The sequence below is a fragment of the Amblyraja radiata genome, chromosome 26 (assembly GCF_010909765.2).
Source record: "Amblyraja radiata isolate CabotCenter1 chromosome 26, sAmbRad1.1.pri, whole genome shotgun sequence".
NCBI lineage: Eukaryota > Metazoa > Chordata > Chondrichthyes > Rajiformes > Rajidae > Amblyraja > Amblyraja radiata.
The window spans coordinates 11,399,378-11,426,252 of NC_045981.1; the positions used below are offsets into that span (position 1 = coordinate 11,399,378).

General features: G+C 37.4%; 1 protein-coding gene across 1 annotated transcript in view; it reads right to left on the reverse strand.

Moving 5' to 3' along the window:
• The window catches only part of LOC116987732 (E3 ubiquitin-protein ligase rnf213-alpha-like), a 95,999-nt gene that overhangs the window by 39,275 nt on the left and 29,849 nt on the right, over positions 1-26,875 (reverse strand). Inside the window, exons 18-33 of the mRNA XM_033043963.1 lie at positions 26,477-26,632; positions 20,654-24,250; positions 20,148-20,284; positions 19,169-19,264; positions 17,716-17,834; positions 14,388-14,510; positions 12,891-12,922; positions 12,403-12,556; positions 11,800-11,935; positions 10,720-10,908; positions 9,983-10,113; positions 9,726-9,883; positions 8,438-8,650; positions 4,618-4,796; positions 1,395-1,515; positions 904-1,004 (exon numbers count right to left, since the gene is read on the reverse strand). Of these exons, the coding sequence (XP_032899854.1) occupies positions 904-1,004; positions 1,395-1,515; positions 4,618-4,796; positions 8,438-8,650; positions 9,726-9,883; positions 9,983-10,113; positions 10,720-10,908; positions 11,800-11,935; positions 12,403-12,556; positions 12,891-12,922; positions 14,388-14,510; positions 17,716-17,834; positions 19,169-19,264; positions 20,148-20,284; positions 20,654-24,250; positions 26,477-26,632 (5,642 nt within the window). The remainder of the gene's footprint in view (positions 1-903; positions 1,005-1,394; positions 1,516-4,617; positions 4,797-8,437; positions 8,651-9,725; positions 9,884-9,982; positions 10,114-10,719; positions 10,909-11,799; positions 11,936-12,402; positions 12,557-12,890; positions 12,923-14,387; positions 14,511-17,715; positions 17,835-19,168; positions 19,265-20,147; positions 20,285-20,653; positions 24,251-26,476; positions 26,633-26,875) is intronic.

A 26,875-nucleotide genomic window follows, 5' to 3' on the forward strand; every position in this document is an offset into this window, starting at 1 on the left:
CATTACCTGATCCACTTAGTTCCCCCAGCAATTAATTTATTTCCTCAAAGTGCACATTCTTTGCATGTACTGTACAGTACATGATTTCAAGAGAGAAATGTATCCCCTCAGGATCAATACAATACAATACAATTTTATTTGTCATTTGAACCTCATTGAGGTTCAAATGAAATGTTGTTTTCTGCAGTCATACACACAAGAAAAAGACCCAAGACACAACACAATTTACACAGACATCCATCACAGCGCATCTCCTCCTCGCTGTGATGGAAGGCAAAAACGTATCCCTCCCCTGCACTCCCCATTCCCCTCCCGATGTCAGAGTCAAAGCCCCCGGCGGGCGATGGTAATTGTCCTGCGGCCATTAACGCCGCGCCGGGTGATGCAAGGCCGCACTCCGGGTCTTGTTGTTGGAGACCCCGGCGTGCGCTAGCAAAGTCCCGCAGCCATTCCAAGCCGCGCGGGGCGGTGATGTAAGGCCCCGCTCCAGGTACTCTTCGACCCCGCAACTCGGGCGGGAGAAGTCGCCGTTGCGGAAGCCCCGAAAAGCGGTCCCCCAGCAGGGACCCGCGGGCTCCCGGTGTTTCTGTCCACCAGACCTGCGGTAAGCCTCCGAATCTCCGGGGGTCCGGTCGCAGCAGCGCGCCACCACCGCTCCTCCCGCTCCGAACTCGGCCAGCTCTACGATGGTGAGTAGGTCCGCAGCTCCGCGACTGGAGCCCTAGGTCGTTCCTGCTGGAGGCCGCTCCACGTTGCTCAGCCCCAACGACAACGGAGACCCTCACTGATCAACAACCTTGAGAGGTCATTTATGTATTACAAATGTGAGAGTGACACAATGAGCTCGTTGTAACTCGTAGAATTAAAACACGACCCTCATAATTATTGTACGAACTCTCTTACCTGAAAAACAGACATCCTGCATCACGTTTGCATTCCCTTAGGATCGTAATCACAGCCTGAAAGGGATCTTGCAATCTCAAATCAGAGTTACTGTTCAGACTCTGCAAAAGTAAAAAATGGAATCAAATACAATTGTAATGCCGGCCTTACAGAAGCTGACATTTATAAATAACCATGTTCATATGCTACTGATTAAAAAGTCCTAAGCCATGAAAGAATATCAGCTGATTTGACATGGAAATAGCACATCTGATTGCCATTCAGACATGCAAAAATATTGTGTTAGTCACTGAAATGATACTGTGCCTTTATTACTTGAAATTAAATTCAAACATAATTATACCAGCAGCGTGAAAAATGTGAAAAATGCTTTGTTTTTTTAAAACTTGATTGTTAAATTATCATGACTACTGCATAATGTCAAATTGCACGTAAGTAAACACCATAGGTAAATAAAAACAGTAAGAGCGATTCATAACACATAACGGTACCTTTGCAAGTCGAACAGCATAGATTACAACCATGTTCTGCAATTTACTATGTATTTCATCAACTCCCAAAATGAGATGCTCCACGAAAAGTGACAATGAAAATATTCTCCGCCACCCAGATCTGAAATATAAACATGGTGCAAGTCCAATTGAAAAAAAAAGTCTGGAAACATTCAGTAGGCCAGGCGGTATCAGTGGAAAGAGAAACAGAGTTAGACTTCAGATTAAAGACTTCATCAGGACACTGCTGAAATGTCTTCAACCAGAAATATTCACTCTGTTTCTCCTTCCATAGATCCTGTCTGACCCGTGGAGAGATTCCAGCAATTCCAGTTGTTTTGTGTTTAATACAAGATGGACAGAATTTCCCGCCATTCCCCTTCTAACTTTGCACTCTGATCTATTCCTGTTGTTTTGTCCATCTGGAACCTACTAGACTATTGCCAAATGACTTTTATTCTCATCTACTTTTCTAGTATTCATTGTAATTTACGTACTTCTGTTGGTATACTGCGCCAAAAGTATGCTGTCATTTGCTGGGCACTTCCTTAACCATTGTTGGTATAGGACTGGCAATAGATGCCAACTTGATTCCCTCTTTTCTACAGGTGAACCTGGCATTGTCTTTCCATTAATTTACCGTTTCTTTGCGCAGCTCCTGGAATCCCCCCCAGCATGTTAATCTTCAAATCGGCTTCATTGGTTCTGCAGATTAGTTGCATAATTTCTACCTCCATCAGCCAATTACAGACCACCAAACATAACTTTGATCTCTGCACAATAACTCCTCCCTGTGCGTTGTTTACAATCAGGATATATCTATCTATCTTAAGCTTTGATAATCCTATATAAGATGAATCTTCTTTAGGCTTAATTGTATGGGTATTTTGCCTCCCCTTTGATCAAGATATTTGTCTTCCTTGTCTCTCTGTATATTTATTGTCTTTTTCTTCTCTCGTTCCCAGCAACCAAATAATGCTTCCTTTTAGCTTCTTCTTTCGAGTATTTTGACCTGCCAGAACCACTACTTTACTGCTGACTTAATGAGTCTTGTAAAGTGCCCATTTGAAATGGAGATTGATCCCTGGGATGGCGGGACTGCTATATGAGGAAAGATTGAAAAGACTAGGCTTGTATTCACTGGAGTTTAGAAGGATGAGGGGGATCTAAAAGAAACATATAAAATTATAAAAGGACTGGACAAGCTAGATGCAGGAAAAATGTTCCCAATGTGGGGCGAGTCCAGAACCAGGGGCCACAGTCTTAGAATAAAGGGGAGGTCATTTAAGACTGAGGTGAGAAAAAACTTTTTCACCCAGAGAGTTGTGAATTTATGGAATTCCCTGCCACAGAGGGCAGTGGAGGCCAAGTCACTGGATGGATTTAAGAGAGAGTTAGATAGAGCTCTAGGGGCTAGTGGAGTCAAGGGATATGGGGAGAAGGCAGATACGGGTTATTGATAGGGGACGATCAGCCATGATCACAATGAATGGCGGTGCTGGCTCGAAGGGCCAAATGGCCTCCTCCTGCACCTATTTTCTATGTTTCTATGTTCTGTGGATAGGTTAACCTTGTTTAGAGTGGAAATTACAAAACTGTCAGCAGGAATGAGATGATCAGCTGCCTAATGAAATGGAAAATAAACTATGATCTGGTAAAACTTATAAATGATAGGAGGAAATTGCTAACAATGACATGAGAACAAAAATGTGTATAACATAGCAATGATTAGTGATGAGAAAAGATGAAATACAAAGGTAAGCTAGCCAATAATATGAGAGGATAGCACGAGATTCTTCAGTTATATAAAGATCAAGAAAGAGGCAAGGGTGGACGTTGGATGACTGGAGAATGATACAGGAGAAGTGATAATGGGGAATATAGAAATGGCTGAGGAGTTCAATAACTTTTTTGCATTAGTCTTCACAGTGGAAGACACCAGCAACGTGCCCGAAGAGTCAGGGGTGGAAGTTTATGGAGTGGCTATTGCTAGGGCGAAGGTGCTTGGTATTGTTTACAGTGTTATGTTTACATATTCTGTTGTACTGCAGCAAGTAAGAATTTCATTGTTCTATCTGGGACATATGACAATAAAACAGTTGACCAGTGGAGTTCCGCAAGGGTCAGTGCTGGGGCAGTTTGCAGATGATACGAAAATAGGTGTAGGGGCAGCTAGTGTAGAGAAAGCAGGAACTCTGCAGAAGGACTTGAGCAGGTTGGGAGAATGGGCAAAGTGGCAGATGGAATATAGTGTAGCAAAGTGTGGTGTCATGCATTTTGGTAGTAGGAATAAAGGTTTAGACTATTTTCTAAATGGGGCGAGAATCCAGAAATCGGAGGCACAAAGCGACTTGGGAATGCTGGTGCACGATTCCCAAAAAGTCGAATCGGTAGTAAAGAAAGCAATATCAATGGCAGCATTTATTTCAAGATGGCTTGTACATAAAAACAGGGATGTAATGTTGAGGCTCTATAAGGCACTGGTGCGGTCGCATTTAGAATAGTGTGAGCAATTTTGGGCACCATATTTGAGGAAGAATGTGCTGGCTCTGGAGAGGGTCCAGAGGAGTTTTACAAGAATGATCCCAGAAATGAGTAGGTTAACCTATGATGAGCATTTGTCGGCCTTGGACCTGTACTCGCTGAAGTTCAGAAGAATGAGGGGGGACCTCATTGAAACACACAGAATAGTGCAAGGCTTGGATAGAGTGGGATGTGGAGAGGATGTTTCCACTAGTGGGAGAGACTAGGATGAGAGGTCATAGCCTCAGAATTAAAGAACGCTCTTTTAGGTAGGAGATGAGGAGAAATCTCTTTAGTCTGAGGGTGAATCTGTGGAATTTGCCACAGAAGGCTGTGGAGGCCAAGTCAGTGGATATTTTTAAGGCAGAGATGGATAGATTCTTGATTAGTACAGGTGTCAGAGGTTACGGGGTGAAGGCAGGAGAGTGGGGTTGGGATAGAGAGGTAGACCAGCCATAATTAAATGCTGGAGTAAACTTGATGGGCTGAATGGCCTAATACTACTCCTATTTCTTATGACCTTAAAATTCATTGCTCAGAGTTGAGAGTAAGTTTATAACGCCATATTACATCAAAACACATATAACAAACCCAAACCCTTTTGCGTGATGATTACAAATCTTTAATTTACTTTGAAAATTCTATTAATGAAAAAACAGTATCCTCCTATAAATACAAAAATGACACACAAAATTCTTACTGGACATAATGCATAATGGAAGATTTCCTTCCTTCACATTGTGATAAGACTTCTGTGCAGACCAACTCAATGGGCATTTGCAGAGTGTTCACCATCTGCAGCCAGGCCGGATATGACAATTTAGTGTGTTCAAATTCCAGCAAATCAACACAGGCAGCTGCTGCATAAATATCTATGACCTGTATTAAAATTGCAAACATTAATAGTTGAATACATTTTTTAAATAGTTAAATAAATCCATTAGAAATAGTAAAAAGCATACCACTTCTACCATTATTCAATACTGAAAATAATTATATTGGATATTACACAATATTTTTCCAATCTCATATTCTCATTTTACGAAAAGCACCACTAATATCCAGGCAGCAAGCTTAAAGAAAATCTTTCAGTTTACTTACACTGGCAAACTATCAAATCGATGAGCACAGAGTATTACACGTCATCTACATGGATGATAGCAAGATCTTTAACAAGGTCCCACATGGGCTAGTTAAATCACATGGGATCATGGGATCCAAGGTGAGCTATCCAAGCAGTCTCGTGTCTCTGGATACAAAATGGCTTGGTAAAGTGAATAGCCCGTTTTTACCCCCAGGGTAGGGGATCTAAAGCTAAAAGCCACAGCTTTAAAGTGAGAAGGGCAATATTTAAAATGAATCTAAGGAGCTACATTAGCACACAAAGGCTGGTGGGTATGGAATGAATTTCCAGAGAATGCTGTAGGGGTGGGTACAATTGCAACATTTAAAAGACATTTAGATAGGTACATGGATAGGAAAGGTATAGAGAGATATGGGCCAAACATAGGCAAATGGGGCAGGTCAGGTAGACAGCATGGTTGGCATGGACAAGTTGTGTTGAAGGGCCCAATTTCTGTGTTGTGTGATTCCATGACTCTAAGATGCTGGAACAACTGGTAGTTTTATTTAAATTGTTTAAAATGTGGGTGAAACTGATTTTTAAAAATCAAATATAAAATCAGGTTATTGTGTCCTGAAGGTTTAAGTTAGAAGTGTTTAAGTTAGGGTTCTAACTTAAGCCCTCAGGACCCAGTAACCCGATTATATTTTTGAATACTTTATCCATTTCATCCACATTAAATAGTTTTATTTAAAACTACCAGAGGCTGAATGGGCTCAAACGTATATCCTGGCAGCAATGGAAGCTGAGGGATGATCTTATAGTGCAATACCATATCATGAGGGACATAGACAAGGTGAATAATCAGTCTCTTCACTATGGTACAGGAGTCAAAAACTATAGATGTATGTTTATGGTAGAGGGAAAACATTTAAAAGTTATCTGAGATACAACATTTTCCACAAGTGGATTGAGCTGTCAGAAGACGTGGTAGAGGCGGATGTAATTACAAAATTTAAAATAAACTTGGACAGATACATATATATTGGCACAGGCAAATGGGACTAGCTTGGTTATGCATGTGCAAGTTGTGCCAAAAAACCTGTTTCCATGCCATATACATAGCTCTATCCGTATATGGCTATGATGTCAGGCTTACTCTTTCATAATTCTTTGTTTATACATTTGCTTCTATTTGAAATAGTATTTGTCAACCTCCAAACATGAGGATAGACACAAAATGCTGGAGTAACTCTGCGGGACAGGCAGCATCTCTGGGGAGAAGGAATGAGTTTCAGGTCGAGACCATTCTTCAGTCCGTTGAAGAGTCTTGACTCGAAACATCACCCATTCCTTCTCTCCAGAGATGCTCCCTGTCCCGCTGAGTTACTCCAGCATTTTTAGTCTATATTCAATTTATTTATTTTTTTTAAATTATTTTTATTAGAAGTACGGTAAATTACAATAACACACAACACATATATCTTAATACATTTTTTGTACCGCTTCATTTTTTTTTAAAGTTTTAAGAAAAAGATAGAAGTAAGGAAAGTAAAGAAGGTGCGCAAGAGTCGTGAAGTGCAAGAGAGTGTTGGGAAAAGAAAGCCCCTTAGAAAAGAAGTTAGAGAAGGAAGTGAAGTAAGAAAGTAGACCCTAGAAAAGAAAGAAAAAGAAAGTAAGGACAATCGCTCTATTATAACATTAAACTCCGCAGAAAGACTACCAACCAAGTCTGTTTTTGTTGTTTTACCTCCCATTGCCAGGTCCTGATACCATTTATTTATTTATTTATTTTTAAAATTACTATTGCACCTCATGCTTGTAATAGGTCCATAAACGTAGACCACGTCTTTTGGAATTGGTTTGCTTTACCTGCTAAGAGGAATCTCATCTCTTCCAGATGTAATGTTTCAAACATATTTGATGTCCACATTTTTATTGTTGGTGTAGGCGCATTTTTCCAGAATTTAAGTATGAGCTTTTTTCCCATTATTAGCCCGTAATTGAGTAAATTCTTCTGATACACGTTTAATTCAGGGATACCTTCCGATATCCCAAAAATGATCCATTCTGGTTTTGGTACCAGTTTTATTTTAATTAATTTTGAAAAAATATCAAATATTCCATGCCAGAATTTTTGGATTTTTGTACAAAAAACAAAAGAATGCGCTATGGTAGCTTCTTGACACAGACATTTATCACAGATTGGTGAAACATTGGGAAAGATTTTATTTAATTTAGTTTTTGAATAATATAGTCTATGTAATGTTTTGAATTGGATAAGCGTATGTCGTACATTGATCGAGCATTTATGCACCTGTAGTAAATGATTATCCCAGCTCTCTTTTGAAATTTTTATAGCTAATTCTTGTTCCCAGGCAAATATGGCAAATGTCACAAAAACGAAGGAGCTGATTGTGGACTTTAGAAGAGCACAACATCCAAGGACGTACACGCCACTTGAGATAAATGGGACTACTGTGGATAGGGTGAGCTGCTTTAAATACCTGGGAGTCCACATCACAGAGGATCTGACATGGACAACACACACTGCCGCACTGGTGAGTAAGGCAAGGTAGCGCCTTTACCCCCTCAGGCAGCTGAGGAAATTCAGAGTCTCTCTGAGGATCCTTCAGTGTTTCTACTCTGGGGCTGTAGAAAGCATCTTGTCCACCAACATCACAAACCGGTTTGGGAACAACTCTGCCCAGGACAGGAAGGCGTTGCAGAGAGTATGGGAACTACACACGCCCCCCTGCAGGACCTATACACCAGGAGGTGCAGATCCAGAGCCAGCAACATTATGGGGGACACCTACCACCCCAGCAACGGACTATTCCAGCTGATATGGTCAGGCAAACGCCTCTGCTGTAATGCTGTGAAAACAGAGAGGATGAGACGGAGTTTCTTCCCACAGGCCATCAGGACTGTAAACTCCTATCTCACCAGGGACTAATTTACTGTACTAATTTACTGTTGTGCTGTGTCTTTTGCAAAAAAATATTTTCTAACGTAAATACTGATTCTATTCTATTCTGTTCTATAGTTTTTGCACAATCCGCAGGCATTGCCACTTTCATTTCACTGCACATCTTGTATGTGTATGTGACAAATAAAGTTGACTTGATCAAATGCCAGTACAATACAATTACAATACATATTAATGTACATTAATACATTATTTTGACGTGGTAAATTGTTAAAATATCATCTAGAATGAATGGTGCATCTAGAATGAATGGTGCTTTGATGTAAAATATCATTTTATTTTGCCTACGATAAATGTAACAGCTGGTTATAGAATAGAAAATGAGGATTTTTAAAAATCTGTGATTTAGGACACCCAATATTATATAACATTATACAGTTCTATTTAAATGCAAGTTTTTCTCTTAATAGCTCTAAAAATATCCAAATTATTTAGCAAATTAATCAAAATATTCAGCAATATTCTCACCATCTCTTTGTCTTCAGCCTTCTGTATTTTATCTTTGATCTTCTGTAGCAATGTCAGAACAGAAGGATTCACTACAATAATTCTTGAAAAGTTCTGCAGACGGTTTTTGAAATGTTGATATGCAACGTGCACCCAAAGCAAAGACATTTCATCTCCAATATTATGTTCTATTTTCAGCTGATTTATGCAGGAGATCAGTGCTCCTTGAAGGAACTATGAAAAACAAAACCTCAAATTAGTAAATAACAAATTATGTTCAATAAAAGGGTACAAGCATTTCTCAGGCTCACATCATGAATTAGTTCACTGCTGACATATCCAGGGCTGAAAATAAACCTTGATAACGATTTTGATAATGAGGGGAAATTTGAGGGGGAACAACTTCCTGTGAACAAAGTAGAAACAAAGAACTGCAGATGATGGTTTACAAAAAAATATACAACGTGCTGTAGTAACTCATGGGTCAGGCAGCATTGATGAAGCTGAATAAAGTTACAAAAATAAGAAAATATTAAAATAGGTTTCTGGGCTAGCTTACAGCTTATATTTAGTGTCAAATTAGGCTTGCCTCAGGTTGCGGTGTGTGAGATAATAAATACTATAACATTGTCTCCCAAGTGAGGAGGTGACAGAGAGGAAGAGAGAAAGAGCTGAGTCATCTCTTTGAAGTAAGATGCCGTAAACCAAGTGTCCTATGTTTATGAGGGAGGAGGTGACGAGAGATGCTACATTTCTTTGATGTATTTGAAAAGTAAGATGCCGTAAACCAAATGGCCAATGTTTATGAGGGAGGAGGTGACAGAGAGGAAGAGAGAAACAGCTAGAGTCATCTCTTTGGAGTAAGATGTCATAAACCAAATGGCCAATGTTTTTAATATATCTTGTACCATGTGACAAAATGCCTTTGATGTGATGCCTTTTCCTGTACCTCTGACCATGACTAATGTCTGTGGAATGTGCTAAGGTGACAAACATACACTATATAATGCTATGTAATTCTGTTGTTCAGGGAAGTGGAGAGCACAGTTAAGTGTCTACATTGGTCACTTGACTGGAATTCTCGCTCCCTTCCATCGGCCGATAATAAGTAAAGATTTGAACTGGTCTACCAAACAGTTTGTGTGGTGTCTGTTTATTAAGAAGCGAACCTGTTTAGTTGTTATAAAAGTAACTTTTTCAGCATCTTTGGAGAACATGGATAGATGACGTTTTGTGTCAGGACCCCTCTACAGAACTCTGCTTTATACAATGAAAAGCACGCGGCACTTTACCACATTTTCGCAATTACCTCAAATTCAACTTCAGTTGAGATGTTCATTGTCATCAGCAGGAAATCAGCCAAGTACCTGAAGAAAAAGTTCTGTCTCCATTCTTCATTCACATTTGAAAAGTACTTTCCAAATCCAGTTTTGTTAAATATTTCATTCAGCTTTGGTTCAACTTGTCCTGTTTATGGGTTTTGGAAATAAAACAAGTAATATCTTAGAAACATAGAAAATAGGTGCAGGAGTAGGCCATTCGGCAGGAGTAGGCCATTGCTAATACCTTCCATGTATTGGGCTTGAATCCATAGCTCATCCAGAAACTCCTTTATTCTCCAACTGAAAGGAAGCTCATTGCCAATATTTAGTACGTCCATCTTCATATAATTGTGGACAACAATTTCAGATTCCAAACTGTCAAAAGAATAAATACAATTTCTCTGGATTATATTAAAAAATGTAATACAGCAGCTCAAACATGTCTCTTGATTTATGTCAATTCTAATTTTCACTGGCGCTGGATGATATTCATGTCCTGTGAGGTGACTGTAGCTATTCCACTCATTAACTCGTGCCTGATTTTAGTCTACGACTGTTAGAAAATTATCAAGATCTGTACGGTACAATCAGAAAACTTAAACAATTGAATATACTAAAAACACTAATTTACACAATTATGGGGGTAAAAATACACTTTATCTTTGTCATAAATAGTCAACCTCTCATTTTATAAAATGACAGGTTGCCTACTTATGACAAAGATGAAGTGATTTTTTTCTCAGAAGCCTATGAGTACAATTATTTCCCCAGCAGAGAGCATTAGAAGCAGAATTTGAATATTTTAAAAACAAGGCAGGAAGATTCCAATATGTTATAGGTGGGGTGGTTGAGCTTGAGGAGTTGAGCAGTCTATTCTTGCTCCTAATTCATATATTTATAAAATAGAAACAGAAAAATACAAATCTTAATCAATTCTGATCCTTTTGAAATACTGACTTTCCTTTCAATATAAATACTAACCTGAAGATAGTTCTGTTGTAAGGAAGCTCCAAGAGATTTGCGTCATTAAAAATGTTCATCCATAGATTTCGTACAAATAAAGGAGTATCATCACGTAACAAATTTAAGTTACAGTCTCGGTCTATAACAGAGATTATCTGTGCCAGAAGAGGTGTTACTACTGTTTGAATTCGCTTCCAAAGTGTGTGTCTGTGAAGCAAAAATTAACGTTTTTTTAAAGTATGAATCCCAAAGCCAAGATAACCCTGACGAGTATTAAATATAAGACATATGCGATATATCAAGTGTTGTTGTTGGATGAATCCAATCTCTTCAGGAACACACTATAGATTATTTGGTGGTAGCTGGTGAGGAGGGTACACGATGGAAGAAGGATGGGCAGCAATATTATTCTACCAATGCAAATTGGCACAATAAATTAAAATTGTGCGTGTAAATAGAAAATTAAATCAGGAAACAAGAAATTGCATTTGGTAAATTGATTCAATCTGCTTGGATTTTGTGACATTTGTAACACAATTCCATATAAGAGCATCCTCTAAACATTCCGGCATCTTTCAAACTGAACATACCTCTACAATGAAAATTGCATAAGCACAGCAAAATAAATTAATGTGCTGGTAAGTAGAAATGAAGAGGAATGAAAATTAAGCAAGAATGAGGAATAATATTGTACATGGTACTAGACCATCACATTAAATGATGCAATTTCAGGAAACGTTTTTTTAAAGTACCTGCTGGAGGTAAATTTATTGATCCATTTCTCCCAGGGAGGTGCTGTGTTTGAATGGAAACACTAGTACGTAAGAATGGGTCAATGGTGCCAATTAGCCAAGCTACTTTTAACCTCAGATTCACATTGAATATGAAGAATTCATTAATTTAAATGAATTATTAAATGAACCTCCATTCCATTGCTGCAATTAAAGTTGGTAATGGTGTATTTAGATACTCTCTCCAACAAGCACACAATTTTTGTTTGCTTTGGAATGATAGTCTACATATGTTTTTTCAGTAATTCATTTCATATTTTAAAAATGTTGTATGGCTTCTGAGACCAGGGGGCGTCCTTGAGTTTACCTGAAAGTGCCACCTTCCTGAAGGGCTTCAACATTTGAGGCTTCCCGTAGCATCCACTCAGTTGCACTGAAAGACTCCTCATCACGTTTCACCAGAAGGGAGTGCAACCTTTGCTTCATCAATGCCAGGAATGAAGCTAAACAAAAAAATAAAATTGAGATTCAAAACTAATTACTGATATAGGTATTCATTTGCATACACTGAACACCGCACATTGTCTGTCTTCTTCCTCCAGATGCTGCCTGGCCCACTGAGTTCCTCCAGCACTTGTTTTGCTCAAGATACCAGCAACTGCAATCCCTAATGTTTCTGTCATCATCTAATGTTTTGCTTTTTTTTTTGCTAGATTGCTCATTTGGACAAATGGCCATTATGGGTTAGGTGATAGTTGTTTCAAAAATATCAGATATACTAAAATAAGAACATAATACTTCTGACAGCAAATTTTAGACTTCCACATTTAATTGCCTGTGTATGAACTTATCCTGTAATCAATGTTAGTGCCGATTATTTACCATTATTATAAATTTTGACAATGTTGTTAAAATTTTAATTATCATTTTAGACATAAAACGGATTAATGTAAAGACATTAACAACAAACCTTTGAATTCAACATCTTCTCTTAACAGAGAAAGCAGGATTTCAACTCGTGTGGTGCTGCGACTTGAACTCCGATGAAGATCTCTCAGCATGCTAACAGCAGACTGCACACAATTCCTTATGAGGGAAGTTGTATCCAGTATCTTTGTTTTATCCTTATTAAAAAAAAAAGCTATTTTTGTAACAATGTTTATAAATTAGCAAACCATATATAAAAGGTATATATATAGAACTTATTACATGCAGTACATGTTCAAATTGTTCATTACCAATCTTAAACAATCTAGTTTTCCTTCTGTACTATTTTAGGTTTCTTCTTCTCTCCTGGGATTTTGAAAAGCCAAATCAAACCTGCTAAACTGTGTTTTACATCATTCTTCAGAAATATCAAAATCAAAAGCTTAATATCAGGATTTTCAGAGACATTGACAATGTACAATACTGCAGTGATTCCAAGAAAACGATCACCAAAAGAATTAAAATACTTACAAGAATCTCTTCCTCCTGATCAACAATCATGGCTGAAATACAAACAGATATTGGTTAAATACACACATTTCATTCTTATAAAGATGATTTGAATGAATTGACATCAGTTCACTCATCAATTGAACAATTATCAACCAAACTTCAAAGCCTTTGGAGAAAATGACGTTTTGGGTCGAGACCACTTCTGATGAAGGGTCTTGACCTGAAATGTCACCTATTCCTTTTCTCCAGAGATAATGAATGATCCGCTGAGTTACTCCAACATTTTGTGTCTATCTTTGGTGTAAACCAACATCTGCTGTTCCCTCTTACACATACTCAAAGCCTTTCCTCTGAAAACAAAATACAAATCAGGAGTGTAACAACATATTCTTCCTTAGTTGAATGCAGCTTGAGAAACATCAGCCAGCAATTCATTTGATGGTGGTCTGATTCAAGATCATCAAGCTGTTACTTAATTTGATTAACTGCTGATTCACTACTTTAAGCATCCACTTCTTCGACAACTAGCCATACACTGCAGCAACATGCCAGGACGTCTTCAACACATCCCCAAACGTACATCCTGAATCACCAAGAAATGTTTGCACCCACTTCCCCGATGCTCATATCCAAGTTATCATCATTCTGTCCAAATCAGAAGTTGTTGCTTTTAATTGATGCCAGGTCAATGTCATACCTTCAGAAGGCTAGCTGATCCAAGAACACAGCTCACCATGATCTTCCCAAAAATCTTTAAACAATGGACAATAAATATTGGCCTAACTATAACACACAAATTCTAAAATTCATTGACATATGTTAATAACTCTCTTCACTTTCTTTATCATCATCTCATAATTCCTGTACCATGACACCCAGAACTGCATGCAAACATTTTATCCATACACGAATATCCTTTACAAGTACATGATTAATTTCCTTGATTAATGTGTGCCTTTTGAAATTAAAGTTTATAAAGTTCCAATAATTTTCTTGTCACCAAAAAAAATAGCTGTTATGTAATTCAGGGAACACCCTTAATGAGATGGAAACCAAAATAAAATGAATGACATAGAATTGATAATACCAATCTACTGTATGTCACCAACCTGTGTCATCAACCATCACCAATCTGTGTGATTTATTTTCCCTAGGTCTCCATCTAGCATAAATATGCTTTTGATTTTCTGCAACTCTTGCATTTAAAAAAAAATTTAAAGCATGTTTGTTTTCTAAATTTTTGAATTTCTGACCATAAACATTAACAGTTTGGACGCAACAGATGCTGTCAGATCATCATCACAAAAATGCTCCCCTATCAATACTTTCTCCAATGATTTATTTCCAAAAGCCAAATCCAGAACTGCACCATCTACAAACAGCAACTCCTGCCCTCTCAACACTTGTTGATGTTACACCAACTATATCCCAATTCATATTAGGATAATCGAAATTTTATGGAGATCACATAGAAGCGAGCGAAATTCTAAAAAAAGAAAAATATTAAGCACATACATTCAGGCTCCCCTGGGTCTCTGCCGAAAAGCTGGCTAATAGTAATCCCTTTGAAAGCTGTCAGATCTGTAAACATGTCTTTCGATTTCCGAAGGTCATCAATATGAACTGACTGCCATGGGTCTAAAAATAGACAGAATATATTAAGGTGGAGCTTTATTCACTATAAATTACTTTGGTTTGAAACATAAAATATATAAACACTTTGAAGAATTATAAAATTGTAAATCTGAAATTGAAACAGAAAATGCTGGAAGTGTTTAGCCAGGTTATTATTATTATTATTATAATAATAATAATAATAATAATAATAATAATAATAATAATAATAATAATAATAATAATAATAATAATAATAATAATAATAAACTTTATTACGGACTCGAGGTCCAGACAAGGGGCAACATTACATTAAAAAATGCATTGCATATTAAAAAAATATCATAAAGTACATATAAAATCTTAGTATATCACATAAAAGCATTATAAATTACATTAAAAAAAAACGCAATACATCAGTTAAAAATCCAGATTAAAAGAATGATCAATGTCCTACAACGAGACAACGATACCAGTGTCACCACAGCTGGGATTCGTAGCGTGTAGTGCTAACCCTTATGTTTGACAAGGCCACAAGAATTACATTTTTAGAGTCATTTATCCTGCAAATGAATTTATACATGTGATTTCTTAGGATAGCTTCTAAAGTACTGACTCCTGCAGCCATAAACATAATACTGGCACTAAACCATCTAGGTTTCCTTAGCAGTGTTCTCATGGCATCGTTATGTGCCACCTTTCGTCTCTGCAAACGTGTCTTTCCATAGTTCGACCACAGGTGTGCAGTGTAGAGTGGTGTGCAGTATGCTCTAAATAGCGACATCTTCACCACATCTGCACACGCACCAAATTTACGCAAGAGAATATTCGCCTGTACATACAGCATGCGTCGTTGCCTATAAATATCCTCATCATCTGTCATTTGTTCTGTAATAAAATGCCCTAGATATTTTACCTTATTACAAACACTAAGATTATTGTCAGACAATTTAAAATCAGGAAATTTTAGACATTTATCCTCTTTGGTTCTACAGATTATAACAGCACTCTTACTAGCATTATATTTCATATCATGTTCCACACCATACACAGAACATATAGTAAGGAGCTGCTGGAGACCAGCACTAGATGGACTAAAGATCACAAGATCATCTGCATACATAATATGGTTCACTAAAATATTACCAATCACGTACCCAGTATTTATTGCAGGCTTTCAATTGTTTGGACAGATCATCAATATATAGATTAAAAAGGACTGGGGACAAAATTCCCCCTTGTCTAACACCATTGCTAACCCCAAATGGGGCTGAGACCCTATTGTCCCATTTTATTTGCATAGTCTGGTGGGCATACCAGTAGGCCAGAATTCTCACAATGTATTTAGGCACCCCTCTTTGACTCACTTTACCAAACAGCTTTCTGTGATTAACATGGTCAAAGGCTTTGGAAGCATCAATAAAGCACATAAGGATTGAAGAGTTTTTGCCTCTATATTTGTTTACAATCTCCTTTAGGGCATATATGCATAAGTCAGTGCCATGTTTAGCTTTAAAGCCAAACTGGTTATCTGTGGAGTTAACAAACTCATTTATTCTATCCAGCAGAACTCTTTCTAAAACTTTTGACAATATGCTGGCTAAAGCTATGGGCCTGTAATTATGTAGGCTGCCTACTTTACCAGCTTTGTCCTTAATGACCGGCACTAACAGAACAGACAACATTGAGTCTGGTAGCAAGCCATGAATCATAAAGCCAGTAAAACAAAAGGTTGTTCAATCTAAATCATAAGCCCACTTTTCTTCCACATATGCTGCTGAATGGTTCAAGGATTCTATTGATTATTCATCACATATGTTTAACACAGAAGGCATGCAAACCCCAAATAATTTACTATTATTTATATTGTTCAAGTGGCTGCTCTGATATTTCAACAAATTAGATGTCTTTACTAACATTATCCATATTCAGTGGTTGTGCATAAATGGAAATTAACAACTTTTCAATAAACTTGCTGATCTGAAAAAAAAGATCACTGTTGTCCCAACATTATCACATGTGATCATTTGTCCATCTGTGATATTTAAATATTCCTTGACAAAGAATTCATTAAAAGCAGCACAAATATAAATACATTGATACAAGAACTATCTGGAAGGTAAGAAGCAAAACCTCTTTCAAACAAAAAAAGGTTTGGAAATCTGGAATTTCAATCAAATAAACAGAATAATTTAGACTGCAATATACCAAAAGTACAGGATGTGCAAAATTTAGAACCATCTCTCTCAGATATAAAGTTAACAAACGGAAAAACAGAGTTTGATATATCCACAACAACAAATTAATGATAGATCTTTATGTGTAAAAGGGATTAAGGTATATGGGGTGGAAGGGTTAAAAGAGGACAAATTAAGTTGTGTCATATATCATAGAAACATTGAAATTAGGTGCAATGGAGGCCATTTGGCCTTCTGAGCCAGCCGCCATTCATTGTGATCATGGCTGGTCATCCACAATCAGTGCCTGCCTCCTCCCCATATCCCTTGATTCCGCTAGCCCCTAGAGCTTTATCTAACTCTCTTTTAAATTCATCCAGTAAATTAGCCTCTACTGCTTGCTGTGGCAGAGAATTCCACATATTCACAACTCTCTGGGTGACGAAATGATGCATCACTGTTTCTATACTTGTTTTTTGAGAAATCATCACAGCAAAAATATCAATTCACCAATGACCATAGTTAAGAGAGTTCTATAAATGGATGAGAACCATCTCTAAGCAAATCACACTGATTAGTTTTATGATTTTCTGAAAGCTCTGAGACCTGGAAAAGTGTGGTCTGAATCCTATAACGAATTGAATGAATGGAGAAGGCTTGGTCAAGAAAGACTACAAACAAGAGGTGACTGGGAGCTCAAGTAAATGTACACAGTGTGAACATTATTGGTTGATTACATAGAATTCTTCCATGAATACTTGTGGATTAATTTATAAAAGACACATTTCTTTCAACTGAAGATGCCAGCGATACATTCTCAGGCAGAATACGGCAGGATTCACAGTAAGTTGATGAACAGTTTGCAAGATATGTTATATTTCAAATCTTGTTTAAATAAAATATATTAAATAATTTACTCATGCTGGCAGTTACTATTGAACTATGTATTGTTTCACATAAGACCACTTTAAACTCAGGAGTAGCTGTTTTAAAAAAAATTAACTTAAGGTACAAAAAAAGCAAACTGCTCAGCCTTGTAGTATCACTCATACCTCCATGAAATCCTATGTATGCTGATCCACCTTCTATTCTTGGCAATTTAGTGAGAAAATAAATGTAGACTGTTCGATTGTCACTTTTGCTTTTGTTGATTTCATTTAAAGTGGAATACCTGCACAAAGAATACAAATTGTTTTAGAACATGTATAAACTAACCCAAACATTTAAGACTATGATTCTCTGGATTATTTTCTACTTTTAACATCTATCATTTCAGTCACTCACGAAATTCAAAGCATAATACCTTTACAAATGTTAATGCAAACTGCTGCTACTATGAACATGTATAATAAAATACACAAAATCAAATATTAATTTCCTAAGTATCAGTGCCTAGAAAGATAATGACGACAAAAACAAATTATTTTAAAAGGTTTGGGGTGGAAAAAGTTTATTACCATGTAAAATTATACAATCTTGCTTAAATTTATTTTTATTGAAAAAACCCCAGCATACAACATGAATTAATGATGGAAATAATAATCACATTAAAATAATAATAGTTGGTGACAGCTATCCAATATATGGTTACTGCAATTAAAATATATTCATTATAACTGCAATCATAGATGTTTCTATCATTCAGTACCAGGAAAGACCAATAATGTATTTCAATGTAAATCAAGGCAAATTAATCTTTAATCTTTTTTAAAATATATTTCTACAACAAAATAATTTTAAGAGAGTTCTGACATGGTTTAGATGGATAAATGTTTAGGCTGTGTTATATAATAGGTGATGCAGGATGGCATCTTGGACAAGATACACTGCACCTTCACTACCATCAACCTTATTGACAGTTGAATCTACATCTATTCTTTTGGAATCCTATTAGAATATTCAAATGGCTTTCCTTGCAATTTCCACCTGTAATAAATTCCTGTTTATCCAAAATAGCCATCTAAAGGCACCAAGTCTCTCATCTACCACTCATCCTTTAACGATGAAAATTGGCTTCTGATCGGTCAAAGATTCACATTTAATTCTCTTCCCTGTGGTTCAATTTTCTTCACCATTTCATTCCTTCTTATCTCTGTGAACTCTATTGCAAGAGTATTCCAATGGCTTTGCACTCTATTCCAAGTATGTTTTTTTACATATTCCTAGTCCTTACTTTAATCATATGCTTCCATATTCTCAAATTCAAACTCATCTTTTCCACTTCCTATAACTTTTTTGACATCCTCCTATCAAGTTGTATGCTCTCACTAATCAAAGATTTTGCCTAATTAAAATGGAAATACACTTTTCACTGTAGCATTCATTCTTTAAAGGCTTCAAGGTATGTCGAAAAGATGATAAATCATTCTGACCTATCTTTGCAGCAACAGTAACCATGCTAGAAGAAAGAAGATCTCATGACCAGCATTACCTTGCTTTAAATTTTTTCAACAAAGAAAATCAGAAAATAATTAAAGTGAAGGTAGAACTCTGACATGGACTTACTTGGCAGAAGCAACCAAATTAGCACTCTGTAAACTGTTTTCAAAATCCGTTTGTATAAGCAAGATTGTGTTTCCCTGGCTAGAATAGATGCAGTGCCTAGAAACAAGACATTTGAATATGTTTAATTAACCAACATTTGTTTACATTTAAATAGTAAGCAAACAAGATTAAGGTGGATTTTATTAGAGGAAATATTGATTAGTATACTTATTAATCTGGTTATCCTTCCCAACTGCATTAAAGAGAAAACAATTATCGCAACTTTCTCTATATCAGTCTTTATGGTGATGTAGTGTTACATTATCATTTCAATTTATTTCAAACTACTTTTGGGAATATATTTTTATGTGATAATTTGTATTTGTTAATAATAAGGTACAGTATTTAAAAGAATAAAATATGATTTTGATTTCTTTATGCTTCACACTGTGTCCTCTGACATCAAAACGATTACCTTTACATTTTAACAATCAGTAATGGATTACAGGCAGCTGGACTATAGTGAAGGGCATAATTGAGCTGAAAGGATAAATCTTGGTATTCCAAGTTACTGTGAATTGGACTCCATTGCGTCATGAGAAGCCAAATACATTTGCATTCCTGATGTGAATTTGAAAAAGCCAAAGATGCTGCAAATCTAAAATAAAAACAAAAGATGCTGGAAACACTCCGCAAGGCAGGCAGCATTTATGCACAGAGAAGATGTGCTATCTGACCTGCTAAGTGTTTCCAGCATTTTCTGTTTTTATTGTTTATTTTTTTAAGTTGACATTCTCACGCCACTTTTCTAACATTGAACAAAATAAAAGATCACATAAATAAAAATACAACTAATTTTAGAAATTCAAAATGTCTCCACACATTTAGCAAAACAAAATGTACATTGTGATACTGGTGCAAAATAGATCCTTGTTGCTTTTGGCTTCTATCACTAATTTGATAACTATTGATTTCATTTGGACATTAACTTTAAACAAACCTTATTTTCTTCAGAAATGAATGCTCCGTTTCAAACTGCTGTAGTGAGCAAAGGAAGATATTCTGAACACTGCCACTTATTTCTCTTTGCAAGAATTCAATGTCAGAAGCAGTTAGAAGCCGTGAATATGTTGTAACCTAAAACAAAGAATAAGTCATTCTTGAATTATTGATAATGGTCTTAGTAAACTAATTCAACATTCTTAATTTTATTTCAAATTGTGGACATAACCCAAGTGAAACATGCATGAAATAGGAATCTTGTATGGTTAAATTATATACAGTTTACCAAGAGATGAAAAAAAATTAAATTCCAATACCAAAAAGTATTCTAACTTTTAAGCTTGCCTGAAGAAACAACGTTCTCAAACGTTATTGAGACGGTAGATTTCAGAAGGTAAATCTGTAGATTTTCAGTATGGCTAGTTGCAAACTAATCTGGTAATCTAAAAAGTAATGTCACTGTTATAACATGGCAAATTATGTTTGACATAAAAATTACAGTACCTCGGTGAAAACTGCGCAGGTCTGAACTCCAGATTTGATATGAGAATGGATGAAATCGGCAAGAGAATCGTGATGTTGTTCTTCAAAGTATTTCTGCACAACCACATCAGCCTCGTGTGCAGGAAGTTTAGAATTAGTTAAACGAACCACGGAATCTGGGGTGGCACAATTCAGTAGCACCCATTGTGCTTCATTGAGAACATCTTCCCAAGATCTTTGAGTCTGCTTCAAGCTTTGTGTTATTTTTAAAACAACAGCTGCACATGTGTCAGAGTGATAGCCAACAAACACATCAGATGGACCATATTTCTGTTCCCTGCCATGGGTTGAAACATTTTGGGATCTGGCTGCTGTGAACCTCTGCACCCACTTTTCCATGCAGTTTGCAGTACTTCTTTGCTCTCTGTCAAGGACTGTGTTAATATCAAGATAATGCTTCTCAAGTCTATTGATCAGTGGAATTGGAAACTCTCTGTAGACTACTTCCTTCTCCTCTATAACTATCAGTCTGAACTTTGGATGGACTCTGCATTTGACTCTGTGAGTCCCCAATCCTAAATCCACATATTTCTGTCCTCCAAGGTACACGTAATATTGATTCAATGCATCGTAAAGACTTTCATAAAGATTCTGCAGATTTAACAGAACTACCATTTGCCCAGTTTCCATGCAAATCTTAACACGGTTGATGTTTCTGCAAATCTGAGTATAATCTTGATCTTTTGGAAAACTAGACCCAAAGATTATCTCAGGCTGATGTTGATTGGCAAAAAACATTTGCTGAAGAATTTGAAGAGCTGCAAAATTTTTGGTAAGAATAAGAAGGTACCGACACTCCATATCATGAGAATCTGCAGCATATATGTTGCATTTGATCAGATCCAACGTGTTGATGCTGTCATGAGAAATATTCCCAAGTACAGGCTTGAAAACATCCATAACATTAACATCATCGCTTCCACTAAAGTTACGCAGCACAATCTTGGCTAACTGCTCTGGGGTTGGTTCTGATTTGGAGGTTTTCGATAGTGAAAAGACCATTTTTATTAAACTATAATAGTCACGTAGTCCAAAAAACTCTTTAGCTTGTTGTTTACAAATTTTTAGATAAGCGTTTGCAAAGTTCACAAATGACCCTTTCACTTTTTTTTGTATCATACGATCAGAAGAACTGATTCCTTTGGCACTTTCAATCAATTCTTCTTTGTCAGGATCCCCTCGCGATACAAAAATCCCTCTGTTCATTTTAGCAGGATCTAGAGCCCAGTTGGATATTCCAATGAAACCTACTTTTTTATGTTTAACAGGGTCATCGTCAATGCATCCATCTTCTAAGAGTGGATGAAGAGCTTTTAGTGGCATTTTTGGTGAATCTTCTGCAAGACCAATTTCATCCAAGACCACAACAGAAACATATTCATCTAGGTTCTTCCCTTCTTGGAAGCGTGCACACTGCTTAAATGTATTAATTATTCCTTCAGAGGTGGAATGAGGACTACACTGGAAAGACACTAAATGGATCTGCTTTAGTTTTTTATATAATTCAGAATGTGCTGATTTGCCCTGCATAGCATCTGCTACAATTGTTTTTGCAAGAGATTTGGAGCTGCCAGGCTTTCCAACCAAGAAAAGAGGGATTTTAAGTTCAATGCAAATGACCATCATGAAAACGTTCTCCTTTAATGCAGAGTTCCTGGCAATTGTTTCTCGCAGGGGTGCACCACTTAGTAAAAGATCTTGGAAGAGCTCAAGTTGCTGTGAAAATTTGGAAGGATCATCATATGGTGAAGGCAGATGATGGCAGATAGCCCTACGATAAACATCCTTCTTTTCCAAACATGCATGATAACAAACTCCAAGTGCCAACACAAAAGGCCAGTTGTCATCACTTGATGGAATGGATACCTCCTTATTGCCAACATCTTGTAGAAATTGTTCCAAATTGTCCAATAGCATGTTGCGATTGTTGTAAAACCAAACAAACACTTTCATACATCTCTCCACATCTCGAAGACTTACAAAACTGCACTCGTCTTGCTGACATCTCATGAAATTTTGTGAAGCTGACAAAGTATCCACCATGCATTTAATATTGAGAGAGGAAACTGAAATGGACTGAGTCAACCTTTGGACAATTTGCTGGATGTACATCTTCTCAGTGAGATCATCAAGTTGCCCGAAATCCCACACTAATGGTATCATACTAGGAGGCAAAGCTTGCACACGATAGACAAGTTGCCTCAAAGGAATGCATCCCAATTTATCTTCAGTTTCATCTGCTCGGACACGGTAGCCTAACCCAGCTGACTCCAAACGCTTTACCATTTCATCTGTGTGTTTTCTGTAAGGATTGCATGCTGCAATTATCTGCAAGCCTGTATTGGGACTTAAAGGAACGCCTTCAATCATATGGTCACAAACAACTTCCTTAATGCAGCTAACAGCTTCACTTGTATTGGCTTCATCAAAAAAGAGGATGGTGTCTAAATTAAACTCCTGCTTATTGTATATTGCAAGGGCTTCTGCTTCTTTAATTTTTGCGTAGATTACATCTGCAGTTGTTCCACCATGCACTTTCACTAGCTTCATGTTCTCTGTGTCAGCACCAATTTTCCGTAACTCACACAAGAATTTGATCAGCCTTGTTTTACCACACCCAGTCTCTCCCATAATGATCACAGGAATGTCACACCTGAATCTCATGTGAATGGCAAGAATTTTTAAAATATTGTCTGTGGTCAACTCGTAGGTTTCATCGGGATCGATTGGCCACTCAATGCCCAGTACCATGCAAAGCCTCTCAATCTTTTCACTCCGTGGAAGCTCATCAAAATTAATGTTGAACGGGACTTTTTGTAGCAGCAAACCTTGATATAGCTGACGGGTCATTACATTTGGTTTAATAATATTGCCATTTGATGGGTCAACAGCATCAATGCCACCTTGCCCATTTTGTTGGAGATGAAAACCAATGAAAGTCATAGATATGTGATCATCATTAAAGAAAATGTAAGGATGTGGCTCGGATTCCCACTTTTTTCTCAAAAGAAATGGTGCAATGTCTTCTTCTGAAGCACCATTTAAGTTTGAAACTGGAATTCCTGGGCTCTGGTCTGAGATGTTAAGGGATGGTGTGGCAAAATCTTTTGCCATCAAAATCATGAAGTTGACAACAAAATCTTTAAAGCCTTGTAGAGTATCTTGGATGAAATCAAAGTTACAAAACACAGACGTTTCACAGTCCTTCAACTGCAGGTTAAGAAACCAGGCAAAATTCCGTAACTCAGACCAGGAAGGATCCATTACCCCAGAATAGATTAGAAACAACTGTAAGCATTCAACATGGTTGCCTTCAACAGTTCCTTGGTAAATAAAGGTATCCAAGGTTTGTCTGTTTTTAAATTTTCTGAGATACTGATAAGGTCTTTGAAATGATTCACTTCGAAATTCTTTCTCATCCATGAGAGGATCAATATCATTCCCATTCCATGACTGAGTTTCGGACTTTCGTACTTCTTCTTCAAGTACTTCTTTTGGTGGTCTACAGTACACTTTTGGGAAGACATCTAGAAAATTGTAACTTGCCACCTGTGCACTCTGAAATAAAAAGTATAATTGAATTAAAACAGTTTCTAATTGGAAACGATAGATACTCTCCTGTCTCTCATCTGCTAAATTTTTTTTAGCTTCTGGCAAAATTGTCTCTACTTTACTAGACTAAGTGGGATCCGTTGGGTCCCAGCATCACACGGGAGGACTGGTCCCCCAATGCAATATTCCACCTCTCCACCAATTCCAATAGCGCTTTCTGGAACGCTAGTATGGGTGTTGTGGGCTGAAGGGACTGGTTTCCAAAGGGCTAGTATAGACATTGTGGGCCGAATGGATTCTTGGGCTGGCGGCTCAATCACTCAAGCCTGTTGTGCTGCCAGCTCACTCACTCACGGCTAGTGGGCTGGCAGTTGACTCATGGCTATTCTTTGAAATTCCATTTCAAGCTGGGTGCTAGGCCACCAAATTCACGTGCAGTTTCTTGCCACTTCAAGCAGGGTGCAAGGCCACCAAATTCAAGTGCAGTTTCATACCATTTCAAGCAGTGTGCAAGGCCACTAAAGACAGCGAGTCGTGACCTCTCCCCCCTCCATCTTGCAGAGACTGAGCCACCCCCCCCCACCCCCACACTTCTGGGTTTTATAGTCCCTGCCCCCCTCCCACCAGAAGGGGCGTGGCCTTCATGGCGTGATTGACAGGAGAGAGAATCTCAACATTTTTTAAACACTAATAACTCTTTTATTTTTCATCAATGGGAAAAATCCTCAGCGCCTGATGAGCGGAGGGGGACTCTGAGTAAGATGGCCAAAAATCACAGCCGTACGTGGTAGCGTTTTTTCTAACATCAATGTAAAGCACAAACAGGAAGTGGTCAAGATTAGACTTTTAATTATATAGAAGGCAAGGCAACTTTAATTAGGCAAGGCAAGTTTAATTGGGCAAGGCAACTTTATTTAGGCAAGGCAACTTTAATTAGGCAAAACAACTTTAATTAGGCAAGGCAACTTTAATTGGGCAAGGCAACTTTAATTAGGCAAGGCAACTTTAATTAGGCAAGGCAACTTTAATTAGGCAAGGCAACTTTAATTAGGCACGGCAACTTTAATTGGGCAAGGCAACTTTAATTGGGCACGGCAACTTTAATTAGGCAAGGCAACTTTAATTAGGCAAGGCAACTTTAATTAGGCACAGCTTTAGCATTTCCAAACTAAAGGCAACACAGCTTTAGCATTTCCAAACCAAAGGTAACACAGCTTTAGCCTTTCCAAACCAAAGGCAACACAGCTTTAGCATTTCTAAACCAAAGGCAACACAGCTTTAGCATTTCTAAACCAAAGGCAACACAGCTTTAGCATTTCCAAACCAAAGGCAACACAGCTTTAGCATTTCCAAATTATATTTTCAAACCACATTAAGGGCACTGACAGGTCAGTAAAACCACTCAGTTTAGTAGAAACATAGAAAATAGGTGCAGGAGTAGGCCATTCGGCCCTTCGAGCCTGCACCACCATTCAATATGTTCATGGCTGATCATCCAACTCAGTATCCTGTACCTGCCTTCTCTCCATACCCCCTGATCTCTTTAGCCACCAGGGCTACATCCAACTCTTAAATATAGCCAATGAACTGGCCTCAACTACATTCTGTGGCAGAGAATTCCAGAGATTCACCACTCTCTGTGTGAAAAATGTTTTTCTCATCTCCATCCTAAAAGATTTCCCCCTTATCCTTAAACTGTGACCCCGTGTTCTGGACTTCCCCAACATCGGGAACAATCTTCCTGCATCTAGCCTGTCCAACCCCTTAAGACATGTGTTCAGCGTTATTCACAGCTCAGGTTGAGAGACGTGACCCTCTCGCTCCCCCATCTTGCTGAGATGGGGGAGCAAGCGACTGAGGCACTCAACACTTCCAGGTTTTATAGTCCCTCTGGAAGGGGCATGGCCTTCAGGAGAGAGAATCTCAACATGTTTTAAACACTAATAACTCTTTTATTATTAATCAATGGGAAAAATCCTCTTGTCCTGCGCAGCGGAGGGGGAATCTGAGTAAGATGGCCAAAAATCACAGCCGTAAGTGGCAGCGTTTTTTCTAAAATCAATATACAGAACAACAGGAAGTGGTCAAGATCAGAATTTTAGTAATATAGATAAAAAGATACCTGATGAAAATTGATTTCTTTTAATTGCACAAATAGAATTCAATCTTTTAAATATATTTTTGAAAATAATTCCTGCCTGCTTCTTCCCACCAATGCATTACATTACGTACATGTCTTGCTCGCATCCTGGGAAGAAATCCAGATCCCTTAAGCATTTCCACAACGTACAAATGTCTTTGACTGCACTTCCACATCTTTTCATCGGTGCCCATTAAATATTGTAGGATAAATAGTTTGAAAAGAAATTCACATAATCCTTTCTGTACCTGAAAGAAAAATATTTCTGTTATTAAGTAAAACTATTATTCAACAAAAAAAAACCATATACTATGTGAAAATTATTGTCGAAAGTAAATCAAGGCCATTTGCATTTCTTTTCTTTTCATAAACACATTAATTAAACCTGGGAAATCAAAATATTTGACTGTCAATGCAAAAAACATAAATCATTATCTATTTCATGGATTTTTGCAAATGACACAAATTTTGCCTGTTTGTTTCCAACAGCA